At 42.1% G+C, this 27319-nt stretch overlaps 1 protein-coding gene across 3 annotated transcripts; it reads right to left on the bottom strand.

Moving 5' to 3' along the window:
- Window positions 1-6003: 6003 nt before the first annotated feature.
- Window positions 6004-27199, bottom strand: LOC118726880 (Golgi apparatus membrane protein TVP23 homolog B). 3 transcript variants are annotated; one of them, XM_036452173.2, is made up of 7 exons: window positions 27025-27188; window positions 24059-24141; window positions 22650-22794; window positions 18141-18230; window positions 16879-17010; window positions 13016-13144; window positions 6004-6074 (listed from the first exon to the last, which is right to left on the bottom strand). In XM_036452173.2, exons 1-7 carry the CDS (start codon window positions 27034-27036, stop codon window positions 6039-6041), a joined length of 627 nt encoding a protein of 208 aa, XP_036308066.1. In that variant the 5' UTR covers window positions 27037-27188; the 3' UTR covers window positions 6004-6038. The 3 variants fall into 3 exon arrangements, with proteins under 3 accessions (XP_036308066.1, XP_045442473.1, XP_036308067.1); XM_036452174.2 differs by lacking the exon at window positions 6004-6074 and adding an exon at window positions 10609-11756 and having other exon boundaries at window positions 27025-27184; XM_045586517.1 differs by lacking the exon at window positions 16879-17010 and having other exon boundaries at window positions 27025-27199.
- Window positions 27200-27319: the final 120 nt, after the last annotated feature.

The following is a 27319-nucleotide window of genomic DNA, read 5'->3' as shown; positions in this document are numbered from 1 at the left end:
GCATTCCAATATGTTTTTAAATTCTTATCATAGGAGGGAGAAGAATTCTCTTTAAAGTGGGGAAGATATAAAGTCAGATGCTTCAGAAAACTCCCAAAGGGAGTGCATCCGCAGCCTCGCTTTTTGTTGACTGCTGGGCCTCGGAAGGAGCTCGCAGGGCCTGTCCTTTGGTGACCACAGGCACTAACAGACCCACACTTCTCCACCCTTATCTAACCTCAGCAGGCTTAGCTGCTGGAAAACCCTTGTGCTTGACAAAATTGCAAATAGAATCAGGAGCTAGAAACAAAAACAGAGACAGCATATGCACAGTACAGAGTACTGGGACCCCAGTGAGCTCTGGGTGGTGACAGCCCTGCTCATTGCCCAAGCTGGTGGTAACCATCAATAGCTTCATCTTTGTCTCCTGCAGCTCATCCAGGGGCCCCAAAGAAAGAAATGTGCGATTCTCTGTCATGTGAGAGGCGTGCAGTGGAAAACAGGATACATATGTTCACGCTCCCTGGGCTGTTAAAGGGGGGCAGGGTACACACCCAATAAATGTTTGTTGAGGGTCACTCGGTGCCGGGCATTGGGCTCTGCACTGGGAATGTAAAGAAAGGCAAAGCAGAAAGTCATGGAGCTTTCAGACAACAGGAGGGGAGTGACAGTTAGTTTTATGTGTTGACTTGGTTAGGTTGTAGTACCAGTTATTTAAATTGTTACCTAGGTGTTGCTGCAAGCATTTTGCGTATGTGGTTAACATTTTCAACCACTGCCCCTTAAAAGCAATGCCCTCCTAGAGCAAGGGGGTGGGTCTATCTAATCCAATTAGTTAAATTTTAAGACCTTAAGAGCAAAACTCACGAGTTCCCTGAGGAAAGAGAACTTTGGCCTGGAGATCACAGCATAAGCCCCTGCCTGAGTCCCAGCTGCTGTCTGCCCTGCTGACCACGCTTGCCAGCTCCCAAAATTATATAAGCCAATTTCTTGAAGTAAGTATCTTTTGTGTGTGTGTGTGTGTGTGTGTGTGTGTGTGTGTGTGTATACACATATACATATGTAAAGAGATTCACTTCCAGGGACATATCTGACTGATACAGAGCTGTGGGTATACAGATATAAAGGCGTGTTTCTCTCTCCCATTGGTCCTTTTTGTCTCAAGAATCCAGACTGACCCAGGAGACTCAGAGACCAAGGGCATTACTAGCAGAGCCCTAGCGCTATCACTGGGAACATCATGTGTATCTAGTTGTGTAAACCTAAATCAAACTCTCAGATTTTAATCTTGGATCCATCATGTACAGACCTTGGGCTACTTCCCACATTTTTGAAGCCTCAGTTTCCCCATCTGTAAATGGGGACAGATCTCCCTCATAGGGCAATTGGAAGGGGTCAAAGTGGTTCAGTATCTTGCCCAAGAACACCCATCCGGAGAGTATGGAGTCATGGTTTACTTTTTGTCTGTCTCCAGTGCAGGCACCATAACTTTCTGCCTTCTCACCTTGCTCCTTGGGAGCTGCATTTCAGCTGTTCATTCTGTTACAGCCACTTTTGACATAGACAGACCCTTACACGTTACAGCTTCAACTCTGCTCTCCAGGATCCTCTCAAACTCTGCCTCTGGCCCAACTCTAAAGCAGAATCCCAGGTTCCCATCGCATTCTGGTCCTTGGATGTAACCATTGACTTCAAATCCAGCATATATTCAATTCAGTCTTCACCACCATTGATTGAAAAGTCCTGGCTTCCCCTCTCTACAGTTGTATGGTCCTGGGAAAACTAGTGACCCTTTAATCCTCAGAGTTCTCATTTGTCCACTGGGATGGGTGCAGAGCCTGCATTTCTCTGTGTCTGTAGTACCTGCCTCAGTGTCTGGAACACTGAGGAAGATACTACATATATTATAATGAACCACTTCGACCCCTTCCAATGGCCCTATGGCCCCATTTACAGTACTAAATATATTACTGTACTTATTCATTTAGCATTTGTTCATTCATAAGCACTGGTTCTAATTAATTGCATAACAGGAAGCATGGATTTAGTTCTAACTCACTAATTGCAGGCTGATTTTCCAGGAAAACCATTACTTCCCATTAGACCTGGTAACTAAGGTGAGGCAATATGGCTGTTTCATTTACCTTTTATGTTGGTATATTGCCACCTAGTGGAGGACATGCAAGCTACAAGCAAAAGAAGAAAAAGGGATGCAAAGAAAGTAAATCTTAAAAGAAATGTTTGCCACAGTATAGTTGAATTTTAACACTCTGAAAAACATAAAAAACAGGATGTTTTAAATATAAAATAAATTAAAAGTGAACACTATAGCAAGTTATCAGCTCATAATTTTATGATCTCCAATAGTTCTCAGTTAAATAAAATTTAAAAAATCTGCATCCTTTCCTTCAACTGACTGCTTTGCTCTATTGGAATTCTCCACACCATAGATTGGATGTGAATCTGAATTAAAGAGAAGACACTTAACTAGCTGTTGGATTTCCTGATAGCTCTATTGTTTAGCTAAGCAACTCTTATTTTGCTTTTTGAATAAATTAGTACTATCAAGCACTTGCCCTGTGCTTGGGACTATGCTGAATATTTTATACAGATTATCTACCTCATTTAGTCCTTATGAACCCCTTCCGCCGCCCCTCCCCCCCCAAAAAAATGGAAGGTAATCTTACTTATGACTCTCAGCTTACTGGCTCAACTGTAAAAATGGGATAAGTAGCCTATTCAAACTCAGAACCAGGAAGTAGAACTGGATCCACAACCCCAGTCAGACTGACTCAAACACAAGTTCTTCTTGATTACATTTTCCTACATCCATCTCCAGCATGGAAAAAGCACATTTGAATGCTTCTATAACAGAATGTTAACACTACAAATTGGTGTAAAATGCTTTATGGTCTATTGGGACAATCTTTCACTAAAGTATTCGGTAAGGACTGCCTTTTCTCAGTACTGATGTCTCCTCTGTCATTCCTTATTTTAGGAACTTTAGTCTTTTTCCCCCTAATGAATTCCTTCCTTCTCTTTCCTTTGGGTTTACTTTGCTCTTCCTTTTTCTAGTTTCCTAGGGTGGAAGATTATTGATTTTAAATCTCTTTGATATTTTTAAGACTACTTTTCAAAGTAGTCTTGGATTCACAACAAAATGGAGAGGGTGACACATGGTTTCCCATACCCTCTCTACATATGCATAGCCTTCCCCAGCACCAACATCCCCCACTTGTCACAGTCAATGAATCTTCATCAACACATCATAATCATGTTAAGTCCATAGTTTACCTTGGGGTTTACTTTTGGTGTTGTATTCATTCTATGAGTTTGGGCAAATGTATTACTTGTATCCATCATTATAATATCACACAGACTAGTTATACTGTCATAAAAATCCTCTAGTCTCCATCTATTCATCCTCTCCACCCCAGTTCTTAGCAATCAGTGATTGTTTTACTCTCTCCATAGTTTTGCCTTTTCCAGAATGTCATATAGTTGAAATAATATAGTATGTAACCTTTTCAGATGGCTTCTTTCACTTAGTAATATGCACTTAAGTTTCTTCCATATATTTCCATGGCTTGATAGCTCATGTTTTGTTTTGTTTTTTAATGCTGAAAAATATTCCACTGTCTGGATGTACCACAGTTGATTCATTCACCTCTAAAGGACATCTTGGTTGCTTCTAGTTTGGGGCAATTGTGAAGAAAGCTGCTGTAAACACCTGTGTGCAGGTTTTGTGTGGACATAGTTTTATTCCATTTAAATAAATACCAAGGAGTGCAATTGCTATGCTATAGGTTGCTGGTGGGGTGTCCTCTGCATCCCCACCTGTTACTGGTGGAAGGGGGCTTTTTGGGGTGCTATGGGGACAAGAATCTCCTGAGGCCCGCCCAGGAGGAAGTACCATAGAAAGCTTTGCTGATGATGTAAACTTAAGGGGGCTGACTCCCTTCCAAGGTCCCATCTCCCTCTGTCCCACATGGAAAAAGCGCCATCTTGTCTTCAGCAGGGCAGAGCTTCTGCTCCTTATTAAGGTCCTGCCCAGGCCAGCAGCTGGCTAGGTTAGCTTGTATTTCCAGATGGACTGCAGGGTCTGCATGGCTTCTCGGGCCAAATATCAGACTAGTGCAGGTCACAGAGCAAGCCAGTGCAAGGAAGCAGGAGTGAAACAAGGGAAACAAGAAGGTGAGAATTCCTTTGTCTCTGGCAATTTTAACTAGAGCCTAACCAATTAAGCCTGAGGGTTCTGTATGCTTGCAATGGCTCCATCCCTCTGGCCAATTATTGTTTTCCTAGGTAAGCCTGAAAAGCAAGCACTTTCCCTACATCACCCAACTAAACTGTGCATGTACCCCTTTTCCTCCCCCCTGTGATTGCCAGGGAAGGGACCCTGGCTCCCTGTGGAGCATGGAGTTGCAGCTTCCTGGTGAAGCTGCCTAGAGGAAGCTGCCTAGATCATATGCTTACACCTGGCCTCTCCTTTGCTCCTTTCCTGTTATTATGAGCTAGCTAGTTACAGCAATGACACAAGTACCTTTAGTTCTGTAAGAACCCACCAAACTGCCTTCCCGCATGGCTGCACCATTTTGCATCCCCATAAGCAACAAATAAGTTTTCTTTTTTAATAAAGGGTTTCTTGTTATAAATCTCCCTCTAACCATTGTTATGGCGGCCTCCCATACGTTTTGGTATGTTGTGTTTTCATTTTTGTACATCTCAAAGTATTTTATAATTTTCTTTGTGATTTCTTTTTTGATCCTTGGTTATTTCAGTGTATCGATTACTTTCCACATATTTTTTATTTTTCCAAATTTCCTTTTGTAGTTGATTTCTAATTTAATTCCACTGTGGTTAGTATGGTTTTAATATTTTTAGATTTACAGAGGGCTGTTTAATGGCCTAACATTTGGCCCATCTTTGAGAACACTCCATATGAACTTTAGTGAAATGTGTTGTCAGTTACTGGAAGTGTCTGTGACTCTGCTGGTTGACAGCACCCTGGGATCCTCCGTTTCCTTGTTGCTCTGACCAGTTTGGCTATCCATTACTAAAAGTGAGATATTGAAGTCTCTGCCTACTATGGTTAGATTTCCTGATCTCACCACCTTTCAACAGCAAAGAAACTAAGTTTTTTTTTTCTACATAACAGTTTTTCTTTCTAATTACCACAGGCCAGGCCTAGAACTATGCTGAATATTTTACATAGATTATTTCAATCATTAAAATAAGTGAATCATCTTATCTAATAATAAACATTTAAATTGACTGCACTTCTATTATGCCACCAGCCACTGAATGATATGCGAATTAACCCAACAAAGATGGTGGTGTCAGCAGCCAGGAAAAGGAAAGCCCATCCTAGCATGAATCTTCCTGCATAGGGCTTCTAGCTATTTAATAATAATAATGAAATTGTTTCTCTCTTCAATCCTCTCAGCTTTTGCTTCTTATATTTTGGGGCTCTGTTGTCAAATACATATGTTTATAATTATTATGTCTTCCTGATGGGTTGACCCTTTTATCAATATACTAGGGTCCCAGTGCACAAATCCATGCACCTTGAAAGGAACTGTAGGTCACAAGGCTGCGGTGGGCACAGGGGTGGGTCTCAGCTCATTCTCCATGCTCCACACACCCCCATACCCTCTCTACTGGCAGCCTGCTCCCACCATTGCCACTCCCACTCACTGCTAGCACTGGCCCTGCCCGCACCTGCTGATAGTGCAAAGTGATTGGGGCCAGAGTTGGGCACTGGCAGCAGGTGTGAGCGGCACCTCTGGTGCTGGCTGTGGGTACGAGCAAGGCTGGTGCCTGCAGCAGGTGCAAGCACCAGGAGGGACCATGGCGTGCAGGAGTGAATAATTTTCAGTAACCAAAGGCTCACCCCAATGACATCAACGAGCACCCTACCTTGGTCTGTCACCCCCACTCACCTGTTCCACCATCCCACCGCCAACACCCGCCTGCCATGCTCTACACACACACCCTGGTGGTCAGCAAATGTCATAGCAAGTAGTTGTTTCTATGGAGGACCAGATCTTTAGAGACCCTTACTCTACCATTCTTGAAATGTTACTCCAGGATTTCTTTTAATAGAAAGTGGTATACAATGGATTTCTCTTAAATTAATGCAACAACATATACTGAATTCACTTAGAACATCAGACATTCCACCTATGATATACCACCCAAACAAGAATTGTTTGACTTCTCAAATTTCATAGAATGCCAGAACTAGTTTCCAAAGTCTATGGCAGCCATCCTAAGTAAGAACTCAGAATATTAGAATATCTGCATACCAGCTCAAATTTGCTTTCCAGCTCCACCTAAGCAAGACTAAGGGACAGACTGTCCACCTGTAACTCAGACCAGTGTTTTTTTGTTGTTGTTGTTATTTTTTAAATATATCTTATTGATTTTTTACAGAGAGGAAGGGAGACAGATAGAGAGCTAGAAACATCGATGAGAGAGAAACATCGACCAGCTGCCTCTTGCACACCCCCTACTGGGGATGTGCCCGCAACCAAGGTACATGCCCTTGACCGGAATCGAACCTGGAACCTTTCAGTCCGCAGATCGACACTCTACCACTGAGCCAAACCAGTTTCGGCTCAGACCAGTGTTTTTAAAACCTTCAGACCCACAGCAATTTTTTATTACAAGTATTTTTAAATACCCTTCCTATTATTCTAAAAAACATATATATGGGTAGACTACAACTTATCTCGGGCATTTTTAAAGTCGATGTCTAATATAAAGGAGAAATAAAAGGAAGCAACTTATGGAAATATGTAGTTCAATATGAAAGTAAATGGCCACAGCTACTGAAGATGCAATAAGACAGTCAGGTGCTTTTATGAGAACGTAATTACCAGGAATGTGGCCCTACAAATTGGACAATGCAACTGCAGCAGGTCTGACTTGCAATTCAAAGGCCATGAGCAAGGTTGTCATTGGTGAGTTTTAAAAATGAGGGAAAACTCTTGGTAAAGTACTGAATAGAGTATAACCTTTCACTTGATGGTTGCTTTTGATGTCAAATATTGCAAATCTGCAACTAAAAATGTAAAATGGAGTTTTTATATGTACAATGGGACTGATAGTGTAGGCTCAGATAACTGTCAATGCTCACAAGCTAGAGACTGTGGGGAATAGATCCGTGGTTGAAGAGTTGGGCTTATTAGAACCTTTTGCACAAGAAAGACCACATCAAGGGTTTCTCATAGAGGGTGCTAAGGGTTTATTCATAGGATATGGGCCTATAGGTGGGCCTCTGTGACTTAACGAAAGGTTGGCTCCATGGATCATAGTTGGATTGGGTGCTTTCAGAAAGTAAAGCAAGCCTGAGGTGTATTCTACTAATTTATTTATATAACTATTCATAAGATATATGGGAATTATTAGACATACACGACAATTTTTGGTCCTGTCATCTGCTTGGCCTGGTACCCCTAGGCTCTGTCCACTAAAATAGCCAATCATTATGTCAATCAATCCTTCTCTCCCATACTACAAAACACTATCCCTTGTGGGTAGCACCACTGCTCTGAATATTCTAAATCCAACCCCCTAATCATATCAAAGGATACATAATTAATACATTGAGGACCAGTAGTTTTCTTCCTAGCTTTACCCAGTGGCCAGGTAAGTTTCTATCGAATGAGTACAAAAAACATTTTACATAAATGTTAAAGGGATACTTTAAAATTAAATACCCATTGCATTTTGAAGTTATTTATTACATATGTTCTTACAAGCTAATATCTTTTTAAAGAATTCTTGTGATTGACCACAAGCCTTAGAAAACGTGAGAATTCTCATGACCCATCCGCAGTGTATTAGTATACCAGTCTTCACCCTCACTGAACTACTTGCTTTAATGGCTTTGCATAAAAAGTTGCTTTAGCCGAAACCAGTTTGGCTCAGTGGATAGAGCGTCAGCCTGCAGACTGAAAGGTCCTGGGCATGTTCGTTGGTTGCGGGCACATTCCCAGTAGGGAGTGTGCAGGAGGTAGCTGATCAATGTTTCTCTTATATCGATGTCTAACTCTCTCCCTTCCTCTCTGTAAAAAAATCAATAAAATATATATATATTTTTAAAAAGTTGCTTCAAAGGGCCGTCTAGACCAAAGGATGCCAAGAGCATTGGCCACCGCAGGGGCTGGCGTGCCCCACAGAAAGCCCCACATGAGAAGTATGTGGAAGGCACTGCCAGATGCCCACCCAGTGTCCCTTTCCCTACTAACAAAATCTCTTATTCAAGGCAGCAGTGTGCCTTCCTTAATAACCTGTTTTCCCAGACTTTCTTACCCCTGGGTGACACTATTTTGGCTAATGAGATGTAAGTAGAAGCAAAAATCTCCTGTGATTTCTTCAGCTGTGACAGTCATGACCCTGAGGCAATGAGCATGGGGACAAAACCCAGCTTTCTAAGTAACGGTTTGGTGACTACATCAACACCAGCAATCACCCACTTTCAGACTTATTGAAATCCATTATTTAAAGCACATGTGTCAAACACAAGGCCCGCGGGCCAAATCCGTCCCGCCAGGCCTTGCAATGTGGCCCGCACCGCGCTGTCATCACTGCACTCCGCTGCGTTTCCATCACAATGACAGTTTATGACTGTTCAGTAAACCATTCGCCCGCGATTTTGGCTGGATTTTAGATTTTGGCCCCTTCTCTGATTGAGTTCGACACCCCTAATTTACAGGATTTTCTGTTACTGTGAGCTGAACAACTTACTAATAGAGGAAATTAAGTTACAACAGGTCATTGATTTAAAAAAAAAAAAAGGAGGTTTATGCTAAGCCTTTAATATTACCATCAATTGGACAAAGAACAGGCTCAAACTATATATGGGGAGGAGGGGGTTGAGTTAAATCTTAATTTTTCACAGAAGGAAGTCAACAGCTAATTATAAAGTTACTGTGTCAAGAAACAAGGTAAGCGTTAAGCATATTATTTAGAGGTACAGCGGTAAATATCCCAAAACATAAAACCAAGCGGTTGAAAATGTTTGCTCCTGGGGAACAAAACTGAGAATGGGATAAGACTTGCATTTATTTGTTGCCCTTCTGTACTACTTGATTTTCAGACCATGGGTGCTTGCTTTCTTTAATTAGTTGTAGTGGGAAAAAGTTACAAATGAGATTACATTTTCCTTGGCACTAAATTATAACGTCAGGAATTGATAGGCTTGTTCCTTTCTTATTTAGAACAACATAAAGGTTTGAAGGAGTGTTTCCTGATTTTCACAAGAATTAGATATTCTTTTTATTTTATTTGTAATTAAAAAGTATATTTAATATACGATTTGAGACTATAATCTTCCAAACCAGGAACGGACTGGTTTCACTTTCCCTAGTAGTGGTTTCCAAACAGCAGCTCAGGAGGCTCCTCGGAAATTGGTAGGTAGGGCTGAGAGGGTGACTCTAGAGCCTCCAATCCTGTTTCCCCCAGAGCAGCCCTGCTTTATTTATTATAAATATTAAGCTTCGACACAAGACTTGGAAGAATGAACGAGTATGAAAAATCACTGCACTATGGGCAAAAGTTAGCACAGCTGAACAGGTACCTACTGAATTATTTATCTAAATACTATACTAATGCAAACAATTAGGGGGGATGCTGAAACTACACTTTATTGAAGAATTCAGTTAAGACTCTAGCAACAGAAAAGCCAAAACAATAACACTCAAGCAAGATAGAAGTTTGTTTCTTATTTAAAAACTAGAGGCCGATGCATAAAATTCGTGCAAGAATGGGCCTTTCTTCCCCTGGCTGCTGGCACCAGCTTCCCTCTGGCACTCAGGACCCAGTCTTCCCTTACAGCTTCATCTTTATTCAGAAGGGTGCCCGGACTAATTAGCATATTATGTTTTTATTATTGTAGATTCAATAGGCAGTTAGGGTAGCTATTCCCATTAGAGGGAGCTCAACACCCACCTTATTTATCTGCTATTCACAAGCTCCACCTTTGCAGTCCACATTTCAGCTGGCAGGAAAAAGAAAAGGGGAGGGGACGGACATGCCCCCCTTTTAGGAACTTCCTGAAAATGTGCCTGTGGCCAGAACTCAGTCACATGGCCACATAAGATGCAGCAAGCAAATCTGGAACAAGCTGTCTTTGTTGCCATGTCCCAGCTAATAAGTAGGAAACGTGTAGAAGAGAAAATGGATATTAGAAATAAGTGGCAAACCCTGCCACATGCATATCCCAAAAATCAATTCATATTTGGCTTGTAGGACTGCAGGATCAAGTAACAACAGTTATATCAAAACCTGTATCAATGTGTCCCCTGTCAGACTCTTAACTTTAAAGATTCAGATCTTTCAAATTAAATAATAACATGTCTGTATGCATCACTGACTTTCCTCACCAGATAAGCACAAGTAAAATGGCAAACAGGCACTTAATAAATGAATGACTTAATAACTTAATGATTCTTAAGAAAGGAAAAGACATTAGAGAAAAAAAATTCCTCTACACACAGAACTGTATACTGATGAGACTTCCTATAACCTGTTTCCTTGGACAAGTCACTCAGTAACCTGAAGTTCCAGGCATCACACGAAACGGGTACGTCACGAATATCAAATGAGATTACACGTGTCAAGTGCTTTGTAAACATTAGAGTTTTATACAAATATAAAGTTATGCACTTTCAAAGCTATCACTCCAAATAGACACTTATTCAATTAAACAAAACATCTTTAAAACAGTTTAACAATGTATAAATACATTGGCAAAACAGTTTGTAGACTGAGACTCCAACAAAGGTTACCGAATACCTATAAGAGAATTTACATGCGTCTGTAAAGTTCATAGACTGTTACACATATTGCTTTTTAAGAAATACCATTAACACAAATACATGGTTTACAATATCCCCACTAAAGCAAGAAAAAATAGATTCATAAAAAAAAGTGTCTCTTAGGCATTTATTATGCCAAGTATTTAAATAATTATTCTTACTATGACTGAAGAATAATGCTCTCTTCATGGCAAAATGTTTTGTTAGGCCAAGAACACTCTTCAAGAGCTTCCTGGCTGTAATCTCCAAAAACAAGTAGAACACAGCAATAAACAAGTATCTCTTACACTTAAACCATGAAAACTCATTTATATTAATAGACCTAAAATACATGACTTGTTACAATAAAAATAAACTAGCTCACACCACTATCCAAATTTGTTTTATATCTGCCTTTGAATGCCTAGAATAAGAGTTTCATTATCAAGTACATAGTAAGCCATAAAATTAACAATTATTTCTAACTTATACATAGTTGAAGTGCTCACTCTTACCATGGAAACAAAATTTTCTTCTGAAAATAACCTACAGAAATATTTAAATATACATAATTTTGAAATGAGATTAAGAACCTTCTATATTCTATGAATCAAAATGCAAATGTCTTCATTACATATGTACACAAATATAAAGACTCTTATCAAACTATAATGCGTGGATATTAATTACATGACTGGGCACACACATATGTACACCATAAACCAAATTTTGACAATGTTTCTAGCAATACAATATTTTAAGCCCCAAATGCTAGCAAGAAAATGAAAACTACTTTTCCGATTTGTTTTTTTAAGTAAATTTTTAAATGGAAAAACAAACACAATACTTCTCTCTGCTACATGCACTGAGTTCTAAAAGGCTCAGAGTGAAGAATCTCTTCAGTTGTTCCCAATATAACAGCCCACAGGGGACTTCTCCCCCTCTTCAGGAAGTCTGATCATCTCCAGTGTTCTGCAAAAGAGTAAGAACTCCGAATAAAAAAAACTATTTTACTTAACACAGACTTCGAAGAGCTAGGAAAATACTCCGTATTTGTAAGCAGAGCCAGCTACATTAACTTACATTCAATGGCCCCAATCATGTTAAAAATTACAAACATGCTAGAGAAGCAAATCAATGGATCCACCCCAACGTCCAGCAGGTCAGTGTCATTCTAGCAGAGTACCACCAGGTGGCAGGTTAAGTCCACTAATCTACCCAACATCCACTTTCACTAGCCACCTTCATTTCAGAAACACTGAAAATCCTAAGGAAAAACACCTCTAAACACACACCTGACAACCACCATATGTGGACCACAGAAAAGCTCTTTTGGTACCATGCCAAGACCCTCGGGAGGAGAATCATATCCCTCCAAAAATATTATTTTTCTCTACTCCTCATCCAAGAGAAACTACAGCAAAATGAAAAGAACAATGAATCTCAGAGGAGAGCTGGATTAAGCCCTAGTTTTGTACCATTTATAAGCTGTATATTCTTCAGTAGGGCTTTAGTTTTCTAAATGCAATCGTTGGACTCATTGGGAACTTGTTAAGACATGCAAACCAATACCCTACCCAGATCAAACAAGGAACTCTGGAGAGGGATTCCCCCCACCTGTTTTGGCCCTCTTGGTGATCCTATACCTGTTCAAGTTTGATGCTCACTACTAACACAATACTACCTGACTACCTACTGCCTGGAAACAAAGACCTAATCATTTTTCCCCAAGAGATTTAACAATCTAAGATTACTACTTATCCCACTGAAAACCCTCATAAATATTTTTATTGGGGAATTGTAGTAAAACCAGTATTTTATTTAAAAAAAAGTCTTAGTAGTTTAAAATAATCTTTAAATATACAGTCTTATTTTGTTTCTAATTGTTCTTCTAAAGAAAGCCTAAAACCTTATAGTTATTCTTAAAAACTGTTAGAGCCACCAGAATTAATGAAAGTAATTAAACTATTTTTTTTTTCTTCTTTTAATAAGCTATTAGCAATGACAGTTTCTCTCTCTGGTTTTAAAATAATTTTAGGACAATACACTGGAATGTCTTAAAAGCCTCCAAAAAGTAATTAAAATAACTATATCATCAACTCATACTTAAATAAATATGTGCCTTAAAAAAGTTAAGTATTTCATAAAAACTAAATTCCACAAGAGTTAGAAATCACTGTATTAGTCACCTGACACATCAAATTTAGCCTCACAGCCAGAAAGAGACTTACTTGTCTTAAAAACTGCTTTCCAAGATAAGATGTGGCCATGCTGGTTAAATTCTTTCTGCTGCCCACTTTGCACCTGATGTAGCCATATAGGTTGGCACCTTGTAGCACCACACCCATGGTAACCACTGCCTAGAAGAGAAAAATAAGCAGTAATTACTGACCTGCACCATAAATGAGACCAGACAGTGTCCCGGGGAGAAGGAAAAGGAAGGTCTATGAAGGGGGGCTGTGCCAATAAGACCCCTTCACCTGCCAGAATAGACCTCTTCAGCAGGTAGCCATACTATCTAATAAAGAGGTAATATGAAAATTGACCATCACTCCAATACACAAGATAGCCACCCCCATGTGGACACAAGATGGTCGCCACAAGATGGCCGGCAGGGGAGAGCGGTTGTGGGCAATCAAACCAGCACGGGAGGGTAGTTGGGAGGGACTAGGCCTGCAAGGGAGGACAGTTGGGAGTGATTAGGCCTGCAGGAGAGGGCAGTTAGGGGTGACCAGACTGGCAGAAGAGGGCAGTTGGGGGTGACCAGGCCTGCAGGAGAGGGCAGTTGGGAGGAACCAGGCCTACAGGGGAGGGCAGTTGGTGGTAACCAGGTCAGCAGGGGAGAGCAGTTAGGGGCAACCAGGCTGGTCAGGGAAGTTAGGGGTGACCTGGCCAGCAGGGGAGGGAGTTAGGGGCAATCAGGCTGGCAGGAGAGCAGTTAGGCATCAATCAGGCTGGCAGGGGAGTGGTTAGGGGGTGATCAGGTTGGCAGGCAGAAGTGGTTAGGGGCAATCATGCATGTAGGCAGGCAAGCGAGTAATTGGAGCCAGCAGTCCTGGATTGTGAGAGGGATGTCCAACTGCCCGTTTAGGGCAATCAGACATCCCTTGAGGGATCCCAGATTGGAGAGGGTGCAGGCTGTACTGAAGGACACAGCCCTCTAGACCCCCAGTGCATGAATTTCATGAAACGGGGCCTCTAGTTCAAGAATAAAATCAATAAGCTCACATCCTTAAATATGACAGAACTAAAGGAAAGCAACACCTGCAACTTGTTTTTTAAATCACCCAACAATGAAATTTAGCCAACCATCCAGGAGGTAAGAGGGAGAACTGAAATAAAAAGATTGAATTCATGTATTTTAAAATACTGTATATCAAAGACTAAACAACTGGTCAGAAATGTCATTCAAAAGATAATTATTATGAACCTTGACAATGAAAATAATACTAGAACAAACAAAACAGGTGATAGAAAGGGAAGAAACAAAGCAGGGTATTTAGGAGAATTCCATTTCTTTTCTAAACAAAGTCAATAAACAGATTTAATGGTATTACTTAAAATAACTAAAATAAGATTATATAGTGAAGTTTTTGGGAAGTCCAATGTTACACACAGATTTCTTACTGCATTCATGGGTCAACTATATAGTCAACAAAAATCCAGAGGTAGAAGCAGGGAGGAAAGGTAGGAGAAACCATGATTGGTAACTCTACCATCGCCATAGTAGGAAATCAACATATATTAAATGCATTTCCTAATTCATGAAAGAAGGTATGATACAAACATCTAATAACATAAAAAATAGAAAAACTAGAGAGAATCCAAGATGGCGGCAAAGGAAAACACACCTAAACTGCGGCCGTGCCCAACAATTTTAAAACTACAACTAAAAGACAAAACGTCTATCACTCAGAGCCACAGGAGGGCTGGCTGAGTGGAAGTTCTACAAGCAGAAGAAAAGAGAGGGGAGCATTCAGTGCACAAAAGCTGAAAAACTGAGGTACGGGGGCACACTCACTTGCCTGCCTGCCTGATTGCCCCTAACCACTCTGCTTGCTGGCCTGCTTGCTCCCAACTGCACTCCCTGCCAGCCTGCTCTCCCCTAACTGCCCCCACCCCTGCTGGCTTGCTCACCCCCAACTGGCCCCTCCTGCCAGACTGCTCACCCCCAACTTCCCGTCCCCCCCATCAGCCTGATCAAACCAAACTGCCCTCTCCTCCAGGCCTGATCGCTCCTAAACACCTCTACCTCTGCCCCACCACCATGGCTTTGTCCAGAAGGACATCCAGAAGGTCCCCAGGACTAATTAAAATACTAGCCTTTCATTAGTATAGATAAAGGCCTGGTGCATGGGAGGGGGCTGGCTGGTCTGCCCTGAAGGGGCCCCAGATCAAAGTGAGGGTCCCCTTGGGGAACGGAGCCAGGCTGGGTGAGGGGCGTGGAGCAGTTTGCAGGCTGGCCACACCCCCATCGGGGTGAGGGTGCCCACTGGGGGCGTGGCCAGCTGGGTTAGGGGCTGAGGAGTGTTTTTAGGCAGGACATGCTCCCATCAGGGTGAGGGTCCCCACTGGGGGCGTGGCCGGCCTGGGCGAGGGGCCGAGGGCTGTTGGGGGTGGTTTGCAGGCCGATCAACCCCCAGCTTTGTCCAAAAGGTCTCCTGGTCTAACTAGCATATTACTCTTTAATTAGTATATATACTAGAGGACTAGTGCATGAAATTCATGGACTGTCTGGAGTGTATCTCCCAGCTCAGCTGCACCCTCTACAATCTGGGACCCCTTGGGGGGTGTCTGACTGCCAGTTTCGCGCCTAAACCAGCAGTAGGTCATTCCTCTCACAATCCAGGACTGCTGGCTCCCAACCACTTGCCTGCTTACCTGCCTGATCACCCCAAACCACTCCCCTGCCAGCTTGATTGGCACCTAACTGCTACCCTGCAGGCCAGATTGTCCCCAACTGCCTTCCCCTGCCGGTCCAGTTGCCCCCAACTGCCCTCCTTGCAGGCCCAGTCCCCCCCAACTGCCCTCCCGTGCTGGCCTAATCGTCACACTAACCTTCCCTGCAGGGCATCCTGTGGCGGCCATCTTGTGCGAGAGTGTGACAGTCAATTTGCATATTACCGCTTTATCATATAGGAGGATAGCTACCTATACTAATAAAAGGGTAATATGCTAATTAGACTGGGAGACCTTCCAGAGTCCTGCTGGACAAAGCCATGGTGGCAGGGCCGAGGCAGAGGCGAATAGGAGTGATCAGGCCAGGACTGGAGAGCAGTTGGGGATGATCAGGCCGGCGGGGGGCAGTTGGGAGTGAGCATGCCAGCGGTGGGGCAGTTGGGGGCAATCATGCCAGCAGGGGTGGCAGTTGGGGATAAGGAAGCCTGAGCAAACTCATACAGTTGTAAAAGGTAATTCAGGTTGTGAGCTGAAACACTCTTAATTGGAGCTTGAACCTTCAAGTAAGCAATCTAATTGCCATGGGGCCAACAGAATATGAGGAAGCCCAAGCCACTTGTTCAGGCCATGTGAGAGGCTGTGGGCCTCATGAAGAGGAGATGCCACTCCAGCTCCCAGTCACTCCAACAACTGTCTGATTGCAACTACAGTAGCCAGAACTTCCAGACCAGCCCTTCCCAAGCTCATAAACCAGAGAAACTGAGAAAGATCATTAAATGACTGTTGATATTTTAAGCCACTAAATTTTGGGAAGATTTACTAAATAAACGATATCCAAAACAGGTTAGCAACCAATATTTTTAAAAAGACCACTCTAGTTCCAAACTAAGCTAAACATGTTTGTCTGCAGTTTTCTGAATATCCCATCCCAGAAGTGAATTCTGTGATAAATACAGTAATGTCTGTACAAGGTGGGTTAAATTAAAATTCTGCCAGACACCCAAGGAAATGGTGAAATGGGGTCTTTGCTAGGACTCTGCTCATCAATACTTAAAAAGGAAAATCAAACTTGGGAAATTCAGGATCAAGCTGCCCATTCAAGATGGGACCCTGATGTTAATATAAATGGCTGATTACTCTGACTACCCATCAGACATCTTAATGGGTTATTCAATAGTTATACACTGATACTCACCAACCACTTCAGTCTGAAGGAGAAGAGAGAGCTGAAGGCAAATATCACCCAAAGCACTGGACAGGCAATAAGTCCTAACCAAAAAATTCTTGATTCAGCCTCGGAAACAGTTTTATTATCTTGAGGGGATGCCTATACAAAAACATGAATTTAATAACCAATGTTTTGTGATATTTATCAGTAAGACTGTTTAATATTTATTTATGAAAAACACCTTATCCTCAAATTCAAATAAATACAGACAACCAAAGTCCTAAGTTAGACCCATCACCCTCCTCCCCCAACCAAATAAACAAAACAGCTATTAGTTCTACCTCTATTGTAACTTTAGGAACTGGTTTTAATACACTTGTTTTAAGTCAAGAATTTTCAGGACAGAGTAGAGAGTTTAAGAATGGTCTTTGGTAGACTTCTATTCAACTCTTCTTGCATTTATGTTTATTCATAAAGAAGCTTTAAATGATATCTTCTTAGGTGAGGATCAATGATATCAAGATAATAGTCATCCTAAAAAGTTAAGTCAGGGTACATAGAAAAAAAAAAATAGAATTGAGGGATTCTGGACAATGACCACAGTATCTCAGCAGAACTCAGGAATTTAAAAGGATGATGAGTTGTTTATAAGGTAGATTTTATAATGTAAAGAAATATGGGCTCGCTAAGCATATGCTGCTTTCTGAGAAAGACTTGTCAAGGCCCTTCCAAGCCGAAGGCAAGCAATTTCACTGGTACTGTCTCTAAGAATTTTGTCCTCTGCCTCCCAAACAACTGTCATTATAGACAAGCAGGCCAACCCAAAACAGACCAGGGTCCCCTAGGGCTCCTGAAGGGCCAACTTAAAGATGGCACTGCACTGATCAATTCAGATTTTCTATCCAGATATAAACCTTCTTTCTTTTTCCTGCCCACGAATGGGAAAGGACCATTGGAGCAAGGACAGAACAAGCTATTAGAAGCGGTGATTCCACGCCAGGCAATGTAAGGAAAGAGACCGTTTGTCATCAGCTCCTAACAGCTTAGCACACTGTATAAACTCTAACCCAAAGTCCACCCCTTGAGGATTCCGTCCTGTACAGTTAGTTTCCAGTCTGAACTAGTCAGAAAAATATAATTAGTTTTAGAAAGCCATCTGGTTTAGCATTGATATAACAAATGATTTGGGTAGTACTTTTACTCTTGAACACTTAATCCATAAACACTCAAATGTAAACTACACATAATTCATTGAATGATACTAAAAACTGGGGGAGGGAGGAGTTTACCTTCCTGGACTCAAACACCCAATGGCTTTTTCCATCTTCATCAATATGATTCCACCAACGCAGGCCAACCATTAGTCTTCCTGTGACATTCTGGTAAAGATTAATATATACCACATATTTTAAAAGCATTATTTTAAAAGCATAGGGTCATTATTTCAGTGTAATATTTCACAACAAAACAGCATTAGCTTTACCTCCATAATATTCAGTTAAAGATCATTACATACCAGGCCTGGACGAAAGATTAAACATACGGCAATGGCAGGACCAGCAAGGGTGGAGGTGACAGGGTAAGCATATCTATAAACACTTCCTTTTCCCTCATGAATTCTTGTCCTTTCTCCAGTTCAGTAATTTGTTCCTAACCCCCTTGCTCTTTAGCTACTGTGACCTATTTTTCCTATATATTCTGACTGCAGCTACATATATTTTATATGTAACTCTTAAATTGGTTATTATGGACTGAATGTTGACATCTCCCCAAAATTTATATGCTGGCACTCTACCGGTGTAGAGTGAACTTCAGGTGGCTAGGATTAGATTAGGTCCTTAGGGTAGATCCCTCAGAGATGGGATCAGAGCCCTTCTAAGAATCAAGAGAGAGCTTCTGACCTGTTCTCTGCCTTCTGTGAGGTTACAAGGAGAGGTCAGCAGTCTGGAACCCCAGAGTCTTCAGGTGAAGTCAATGACACTAGCACCCTGATCTTAGATTTCCAGCCTCCAGACTTTGGGAAATAAATCCCTATAATTTCTATGGCATTCTTTTATATCTACAATAGCTGCTCAAACTAAGACAATGGTTCGAAGTACTGAACTTCATTCAGTACTTCAAATGTACCAAGTTATTTTCCTCTTATGAACATAACTAATTATTTTGATAGCTTTCCTAGTGCTTATTAATCAACAAATATTTATTAAGCATGTAATAAAATTGGGATAACAGATACATTTGCTGTCCTCCTGGAGCTTCAAGTGTTTGTGGGGAAGAGAGGCAGCCAACCAATGGGCATATGTCCCATTACCAAATGTGGTAAGTACGGTGAGGGAGAGGTGTGGGGTGCCTAACAGGGAAATATTATCTCGTCAGGAACCAGAAAATGACTCTCTGTGGGATCAACAATTGGAATGAAATTTAAAGAATAAGTATAAATCAGTAATACAGATTTTTAATTAGTGGCATCCTGTGAACTTTGATGGGAAAAATTATCGTTATTTTCACTATCACCTGGATAAATTTAATTTACCTTTAAATTATGAATATAGACAATTAACCACAGTAGAATTAACAGTACTGGTGATTTTGTCACAATAAAAACCGCAGAACAGTATTTAAAAGCACTATTCATAGCTTCATGGGACTGGAAAAGGAACCCATGGCACAAAAACAATTAGGAATCCCTGTGTTAAGGTAATATGTAGATGAGAAGAACATTCTAGGTAGAAAAGCAGACAGTTCTGTTTTCTTTTTAAGCCAAGTTATTTTTTAGATTGTATCTTTTTAAAATTCCAGATTTGACATTCATTTTTTTATTAATTTCTAGCTTTGTTGCGCTGGGCTAGAAAATGTAGCTGCTCTGAGCACTTTATTTAGATTTCCTTCATAGTGATATTTGATTAATTTTATAAATATTGCACAGGAACTAAACTAGTTATTAAATTGAGGCCCAGCGCACAAAATCATTTGTGGGTAGAGCCCTAGACCTAGCCTGCAATCAAGGCCATCTTGCATCTGCTCTCCAGTCCCCAGTCCCGCCCCGCTGCAGCCCACCAAATTCCCCATGGTTCCTCATTGGCCATCCAGCACTCAGAGCCTGCGGGCTGGAGGGAGGAACCAAGAAGTGGTCAATGCACCTCATAGCGACTGGGTGATCAGTCGTTCTGGTCATTAGGCCGTCATGGTAGCTGGCTTTTTATTATATAGGATCTTTGCATGTAAAAAGTTACAAATACCACTGTTAAACTGACCTCTTTATTCATTCAGGTCCTTTCCACCTTATTATTTATATTCAGCTTTTGTTGCTTTGATTGGTCAAAGACAGTGGTTTGTCAAACTCCTATTATTGTTCCTTCCATTTCTCTGAGCTTCTAAGTTTTTCACTAAACATAGTTTGATGTAATGTTATTCTGTGAATGAACCTTACTATGTCTCATAAAATGATTTTTCTTCCATTGATTGCTTACTCCCATTTCTATTTTGTCTAATAATAATAATGCCAAGTTTCCTTTTGAATTGGTCTGATGTCATCATTGCATTTTATACTTTTTTCTAGTATCATGATTTTAGTTAGAACTTTTTGGTTGGACTTTTGATTTTTGCCCCAATCTCAGAATTCTTATTTTTAAAAAGGGAGTTTAATCAAATTACATTTACTGTTAGTACTAATTTGCTACTACTTCCACCACCTTGTACTATGCCTTGTGACAATTAAGCTTCATTGCCATGTGCTTTCTTTCCCTTGCTTTATAAACTGTGTTTTAGTTGCTCCTATCTTTTCCAATGCTGTGAAAGATACACAACCTATTTTACTAATAGTTACCACTAAAATTTAAAAACCATTTAACTTTTTTACTCCATCAGAGTATGAAATAAAGCAAAAGCACCATATAGACTATAACATTTCAATTAAAAATTTTTAAATAAATGTTTGTTTTAATGATTATAATTTTTTCTCTTGACAACTGCACTGAGATTTATAATAATTATGATAACATTTCTGTTCTAACTAGGTTTCGAACCCTGCCTACCTCCTTTCCCAAGTTCATTCAATAATTTCCTCATCTTGACTTTTTAATCACTCTTCAAATAGCAATTGTTTGGATATCTGTAAGTAATTTTGCCAGATAATGGGTAACATTTTTTAATTCCTCATTAAAAACAAACAAAAAACCCAAGTTATCAAAAAATATACTTTTGGGGCACAATTTTTAAAACCCTAAACCCAAAAGGATTTAATTATAAGAATTTGGAAATTATAAGGAAAAAGTTACTGAAGGCCATGCTTTATCTGGCTAAACAGAAATTACATGAACAATAAAAAGGGGACAAAACTGTTACCAAGATATAGCAAATACTTTAGAGCATAAAGCAACAGAAGAAATTCAAAGAAAAGTAAGCCAAAGAAGACTGTACAAAATCTTAAATAAAATAGACTTTTGTACTCTTCATTCTCAGCATTTGTGACCTATGGAAACTGGCCACCACCAAACCAACCATTGCTGGTATCTATAAGAATAAAAGGTCTAAAAACTGCAGCATAGCCAAGACCAGTTTGGTTCAGTGGATAGAGCGTTGGCCTGTGGACTGAAGGGTCCTAGGTTCGATTCCGGTCAGGGGCATGTACCTTGGTTTCGGGCACATCCCCAGTCGGGGGTGTGCAGGAGGCAGCTGATTGATGTCTCTCTCTCATAGGTGTTTCTAACTCTCTATCCCTCTACCTTCCTCTCTGTAAAAAAAATCAATAAAAATATATTAAAATAATAAGAAGAAAGAAGAAGAAAAAGAAGAAGAAGAAGGAGGAGGAGGAGGAGAAGGAGGAGGAGGAGGAGGAGGAGAAGGAGGAGGAGGAGGAGGAGGAGGGAGAAGGAAGAAGGAAAGAAGGAAGAAGGAAGAAGGAAGAAGGAAGAAGAAGAAGAAGAAGAAGAAGAAGAAGAAGAAGAAGAAAAACTGCTGTGTTGGTGGTAGTGAACAGACTTGTCACATCTTGCCCGTCTTTGAATCAATATATGTCTCTGAAATTCCAAAATTAGCTTTTGCTTTTCCCCCCTCCGTCCCAAACCATCTTACTATGAAAATTCCAAGGACACAGAAGAGTAGTTTTACAGTTAACACCTACATACTTACAACCTAGAGTATACGGTTTCAATTTTAAAAATTACTTTATCACATGTCCATCTACCTCTGTATCTATCCATCCATCTCTCATCACTGCCTTTGCGTTTGAAACCATTTCTTACATTCCTTTCTATCCCCTACAACTTCAGCACTACTGACATTTTGGGCTAGATAATTCTTTGTTTTGGGGAACTATCCAACCTGTGCATTTAAGATGTTTAGCAGCATCACTGGCCCCTACCCACTAGAAGCAAAGAGGACTCTTCCCCCAAAGAGATAACCAAAAATGTTATCAGACATTGAGCCATACATGCCCTGCAGGGCAAAACGGGTCCTGGTTGAGAACTACTGCGCTAGAGCCTTCACAGATGGTGGTACTCCTTAAGTTCTTGTGAACAAGCTATCCTGAGGTCTTATCTAGACAGCCAGAAGTGACCCCGAAAAAAACAGGTGAAATGGATTAGAAGCAGTATGTAGTCACATTTGTTAGATTTTAAAGCTGATGTAGGCTGACACAAAGCACAGATACACCTGGCACTTTAACACAGATGAGGCTCAAGGTAACAAAAAGATAAATTAATGGCAACCCAAAATACTACGTTTCATTTTTGTACCATTTATACACCATTCAATCTCATCATATTAAATGGTTTCAAAATAAAAACAATCAAACCTACCTTGACTGCCCAAAAATCACATGACAATAACAAGATAATCGTCACCATACAGGCAATAAAGCTGCTGCTGAACAATTCACAGAGAAGATAGATTACAATTGCACTGACTCGAAAGAATAAATGGAAAAATGATGCCACTGGATGTCTGAAAACCAAAACATAACAAAAGAAATGCGATTACATTTTAGACAGTTACTGCAGATGTAGATGAAAAAATGTTTCAGCCATAGCATAATCATGCAGTTTGGTCAAAATAAAAGATGATTTGAGGAAGAAGCAAATCACCAACCTCTTTTTTCTTAAGCCCCATTATTTGACTAAACCCTGTTTAAAACAGCAAATACACTATTTAAAAAGGACTTTAACAACTCATTGAATACTTCAGGCATGAAGACAAAGTAACCATTAGAGTGTATTTAACAGCTTTATTGAGAAATTCGTGCATGGGGAAAGGGGGGTTGCGGGGGGGGGGGGGGGGGGGGTTGTCCTTCGGCCCAGCCTGCACCCTCTCCAATCTGGGACCCCTTGAGGGTCTCACAATCCAGGACTGCTGGCTCTCAACTGCTCACCTGCCTGCCTTCCTGATTGCCCCTAACTGCTTCTGCCTGCCAGCCTGATCACTCACATGCCAGCCTAATTGATGTCTAATTGCTCCCCTGCCAGCCTGTTTGCCCCCAACTTCCCTCCTCTGACTGTCCTGGTCAACCCTAAGTGCCCTCCACTGCAGGACTGATCGCCTTCAACTGTCCTCCCTTGCAGGCCTGGTCCTTCTCAACTGCCTTCCCTTTCAGGCCTGGTGCCTCCCAACTGCCCTTCCCTGCTGGCCATCTTGTGTCCACATAGAGGCAGGATCTTTGACCACATGGGGGCAGCTATCTTGTGTGTTGGAGTGATGGTCAATCTGCATATTACTCTTTTATTAGATAGGGCCTATTCTGGACATTTTATATAAATGAAATTGTACAATATATGGTTTTTGTGACTGGCACCTCTCACTTTGTTTTCAAAGTTTAAGTAGAATCTGATTCCATTAAGTGAATTTCTTTAGAGAGAACTAAATTTGGAATAGAAATGTTTGGCTTGATATTTTCATGTTAGTTTATATAAAAAATGCAATTCTGAAATTTGCACAATAAATCAAAATGTCATAATGCATCTACAGAAACTACTAGAATTTAAAGGAAAACATAGTAGTGGTCATGTAATTGGATTTGCGGATTTGAAAACAGTGTTGAGTAAAATTCCATGCCAGTTATGCACAATGAGAATCTGAAATGTCCCCATTTTTGTCTAAGACTAAAGATCACAAGAACATCTCAACCACTCTGCTTGAATCCCATCAGCTGTCACCAGTTCACAGACAGAACAGTACTGGACACTAATGCAACTCGTAAACGTTATTTTCATACCTGATTTTGGATTTTGGGGGTCGATTAGTTGTTTCCTCTTCTGCATCAAACAGTGCAACATCTTCACTTTCATCATTACTGTCCTAATAAGAAAATTAAAAACCCATGAAGCAAAACGAATTCAGCATGTACCTGCTGACTACATACAAGGCAAGCATGCTAGTCAAAATGGAAAACAAGGTTAAGACATGGTCAAAGCCAACTGGCAAAACCCCCATTACATTTTAGGCAGTTATTGCAGATGTAGATGAAAAATGCTTCAGCCATAGCATATTCATGTGGTTTGTAGAGAATAGTTATTAGAAAATGTAGCTGCTCTGAGCAATCTATTTGTATTTCCTTTGTAGTGAGATTGGAGCAAGGACAGAACAAGCCCCCTACCCCCACCCATTAAGGTGCAGGGGCGGGGGGAGGGGGCTTGTTTTGCTGTCTCCATCCGTACCCAAGCTGCTGAGCCTGTGAGAAAGCACCAGGGTGCAGACTATGGTCCTGCACTGGAAGAAACTCAGTATTTCTGGCTCCTTCACAGAATCATTAGACTTACATTATTTCCCTGACCCCTTCTCATAACTCTTTTTACCCAAAGCAAACCACCTGTGCTCTGAATCACTTTTCTTCCTGCTTCCTCAGGGGCTTGTTCCATTAATTTTCCCTTTATTTACACTTTCTTGTATCTTCAAAGCTTTCTATTAGATCTTTCCAATCAGCATGGAAACTTCTTCAGATGTCCTTTATAGAGTGAAAAGATATTTTTAAAAACTTTGATCCTGAATCTCTCCTTCCATCTTCCACTTTCCAAGGGGTTCCTTCTTTTCACAACTTTAGGCTTCTAAGAGTGGTTCACATTTCAACTCACTGCAATTCACCTTCAGGCTCAACCACAATAAATCTGCTCTTTATACCTTTCCTAGTGCCAGCCACTCATCCCTGCTTCTAGTTCTAGTGGCTTGCTCAGCTCTACTCCAGCCTCTCATTATCTACTCAGTAATCCTCCCAACATGAAAATCATACCGTGTCACTCCCCTGCCCAAATTGTCTATGGAGCCCCTCCACGTATGGAACAAAACTTAACTCCCTCACACATAGCTCAGATCTCATGATCTGATCCCCCTGCTTACCTTCTGACACTCCCTCCCACTGGACACTACAGCAATAGTTACTACATGTTCTGAAAACACGGGGTCTCTCCCTCCATCTGCCTTTCACGTTTACCCAGAGAGCTCTTCCCTTTTCCATCCCCTACGTGGCTCACCAGTAGGCAAACATCAAATCATCTTTCAAATTCCTGCTCAAATACTGATTTAAAAGAGAAACTTTCCCTGAAGTCCCCAAGCATACCATTTCCCCTTCCCACGGCACTGGAACAAATCTCCATTTGAACAATTATCTCAGGATATTCTTCTGCAAGTGTACCCTCCCTCTCTCCCTCCAAACTGTAAGCTACTGGGGGGCAAGGTCTGTCCCTGCACTTCAGTGAGTCCTAGTATCTAAAAGAGCACTAGGCCAGACAATACAATCCAACACAAAGGAGATGATTGACTGCCTTTAAAGCATGGCGACTGATCAAGGCCAGGAAAAATACAAGCGCAAGTGCGAGCACAAGTCAGAGGACCTGGAGAAGCGGGCCTCCACAGAACAAGTAGGCCTCCTGCTCATTCCAGGCCCTTAACGAAGAGTATGTTCAAAGGTCTAGAAGTGCAAAGTTTGTACAGGGAACAGCAGAGCCCTCAGAGTAAGAGAAAGGTGGCAGAAGAGGAGGAACTAAAGCTAGAAAGGTAAAATGGACTCAGGTGGGAGACCAGTTGTTCTCAACCTTGAGTACAGGCTGGAACTACCTGGGTCCCACCCTGAGGTTCCGGTGTCATTGGTCTGGGGTGTGGTGTGGGCATCTGGATTTTTGAAAGCTCTCTAGATGGTCATAGTGTGCAGCCAAGAGTATGATGCTATGGAATTACTGTCCTAATAAGAACATTCAATACTCATGAAGCCTCCAGCTCTTGATCCAAACAGTCCAATCTCCTCCCAGCAGCTGAGGTGACCTTTTCACATGAGGTCTTATCATTCCCCTACTCGCAATCCACAGCACTGCGGCTGAAAAACAGACTCCTAGGCTGACACATCTCAACCTGGGCCCTGCTCACCTTCAAGTCTTGTCCCAGGCCATCCCTCCATTAACCAATCATGCCTCCTCTCACTCCACCAAATTAGCCCACGTTCTAATCCCTGCATAGTGTGGATATGTAAATCTGCTTGGGAAAAAAATATTTGGCAGAAGTGATTAAAAGAAGGGTTTGAGATGGGGAGATCATCCAGGTGGCCCCAATGATGCCATTACAATGGTCCTCGGAAGAGAAGCCCAGAGGGTCAGAGCCAGGGAGGTGATGAGACAATGAGGAGAGGTCACGTGACGGAAAGTGGCCGCTGCATTACCCAGTCCTTAGTGACCTCACTGACGGCAGCTGCGGGAGGGCAGGGCCTAGAACGGTGCATGGGCCGGGGTGATGCCTCTAGTCTAGTAAGAGAAAGCCCACCTGTGACCATCAAGTCCAAGTGCACTTCACAGATCTCTTTTAAAGAAAGGATTACTGACTTATTCATAGTTATCTCTGACTGGAAACGTGTGGGCTGTAATTAAATCCACCAACCACCACCAATTCTGGTTTGGCTGGGCAGCGCGGCCCTCGGGTCAGGCCAAGCCTCCCGCACTCGGAGCTGAGAAGGCAACCCCGCTCCGCCCGGTGCTTGCAGCCGCCCCGGGGTGCCGAGCCGCTCTGGCTCCGCACCAGCGGCGCCCCCGAATCCGCCGCGGCCTGGACAGCGGCCCGCGCCCGCCCCCGTCGCTCCTCCTCGGGCTCCGACAGCCATCCCGGCGCGGACGCCACAGCCCGGGACGCTCCGCTCGCGCCCTACCCTCTCCAGGCCGAGGTCGGGTACAGCAGCCCTCCGCTGCCGCGGCAGCCCCTCACCTGATGCAACATGTTGGCCCAGCGCAGCCCACTTCCGGGAGCCACGTCAGCGCCGACCGCTGGGCGGGGCCTGGAACTCCTGCGACGTGGTCGCCAAAGGCCCGGCGGAGCCCAAGTGCAGGCCGCCGCCCGTCCCCACTTCCGCTTCTCCGCGGCTCGCGGGAGGAGCGAGTACCGGGACCTGAGCGAGAGTGGGGGCGGGGCGAGCGTGGGGGCGGGACTCCCGGGAAGGGAGCAATGGAGTGGGCGGGGCGAGCGTGGGGGCGGGACTCCCGGGAAGGGAGCAAGGGAGTGG

Source organism: Pipistrellus kuhlii, unplaced genomic scaffold (assembly GCF_014108245.1).
Source record: "Pipistrellus kuhlii isolate mPipKuh1 unplaced genomic scaffold, mPipKuh1.p scaffold_m20_p_23, whole genome shotgun sequence".
Taxonomy (NCBI): Eukaryota; Metazoa; Chordata; class Mammalia; order Chiroptera; family Vespertilionidae; genus Pipistrellus; species Pipistrellus kuhlii.
This window is presented reverse-complemented; position numbering and strand designations above follow the sequence as displayed.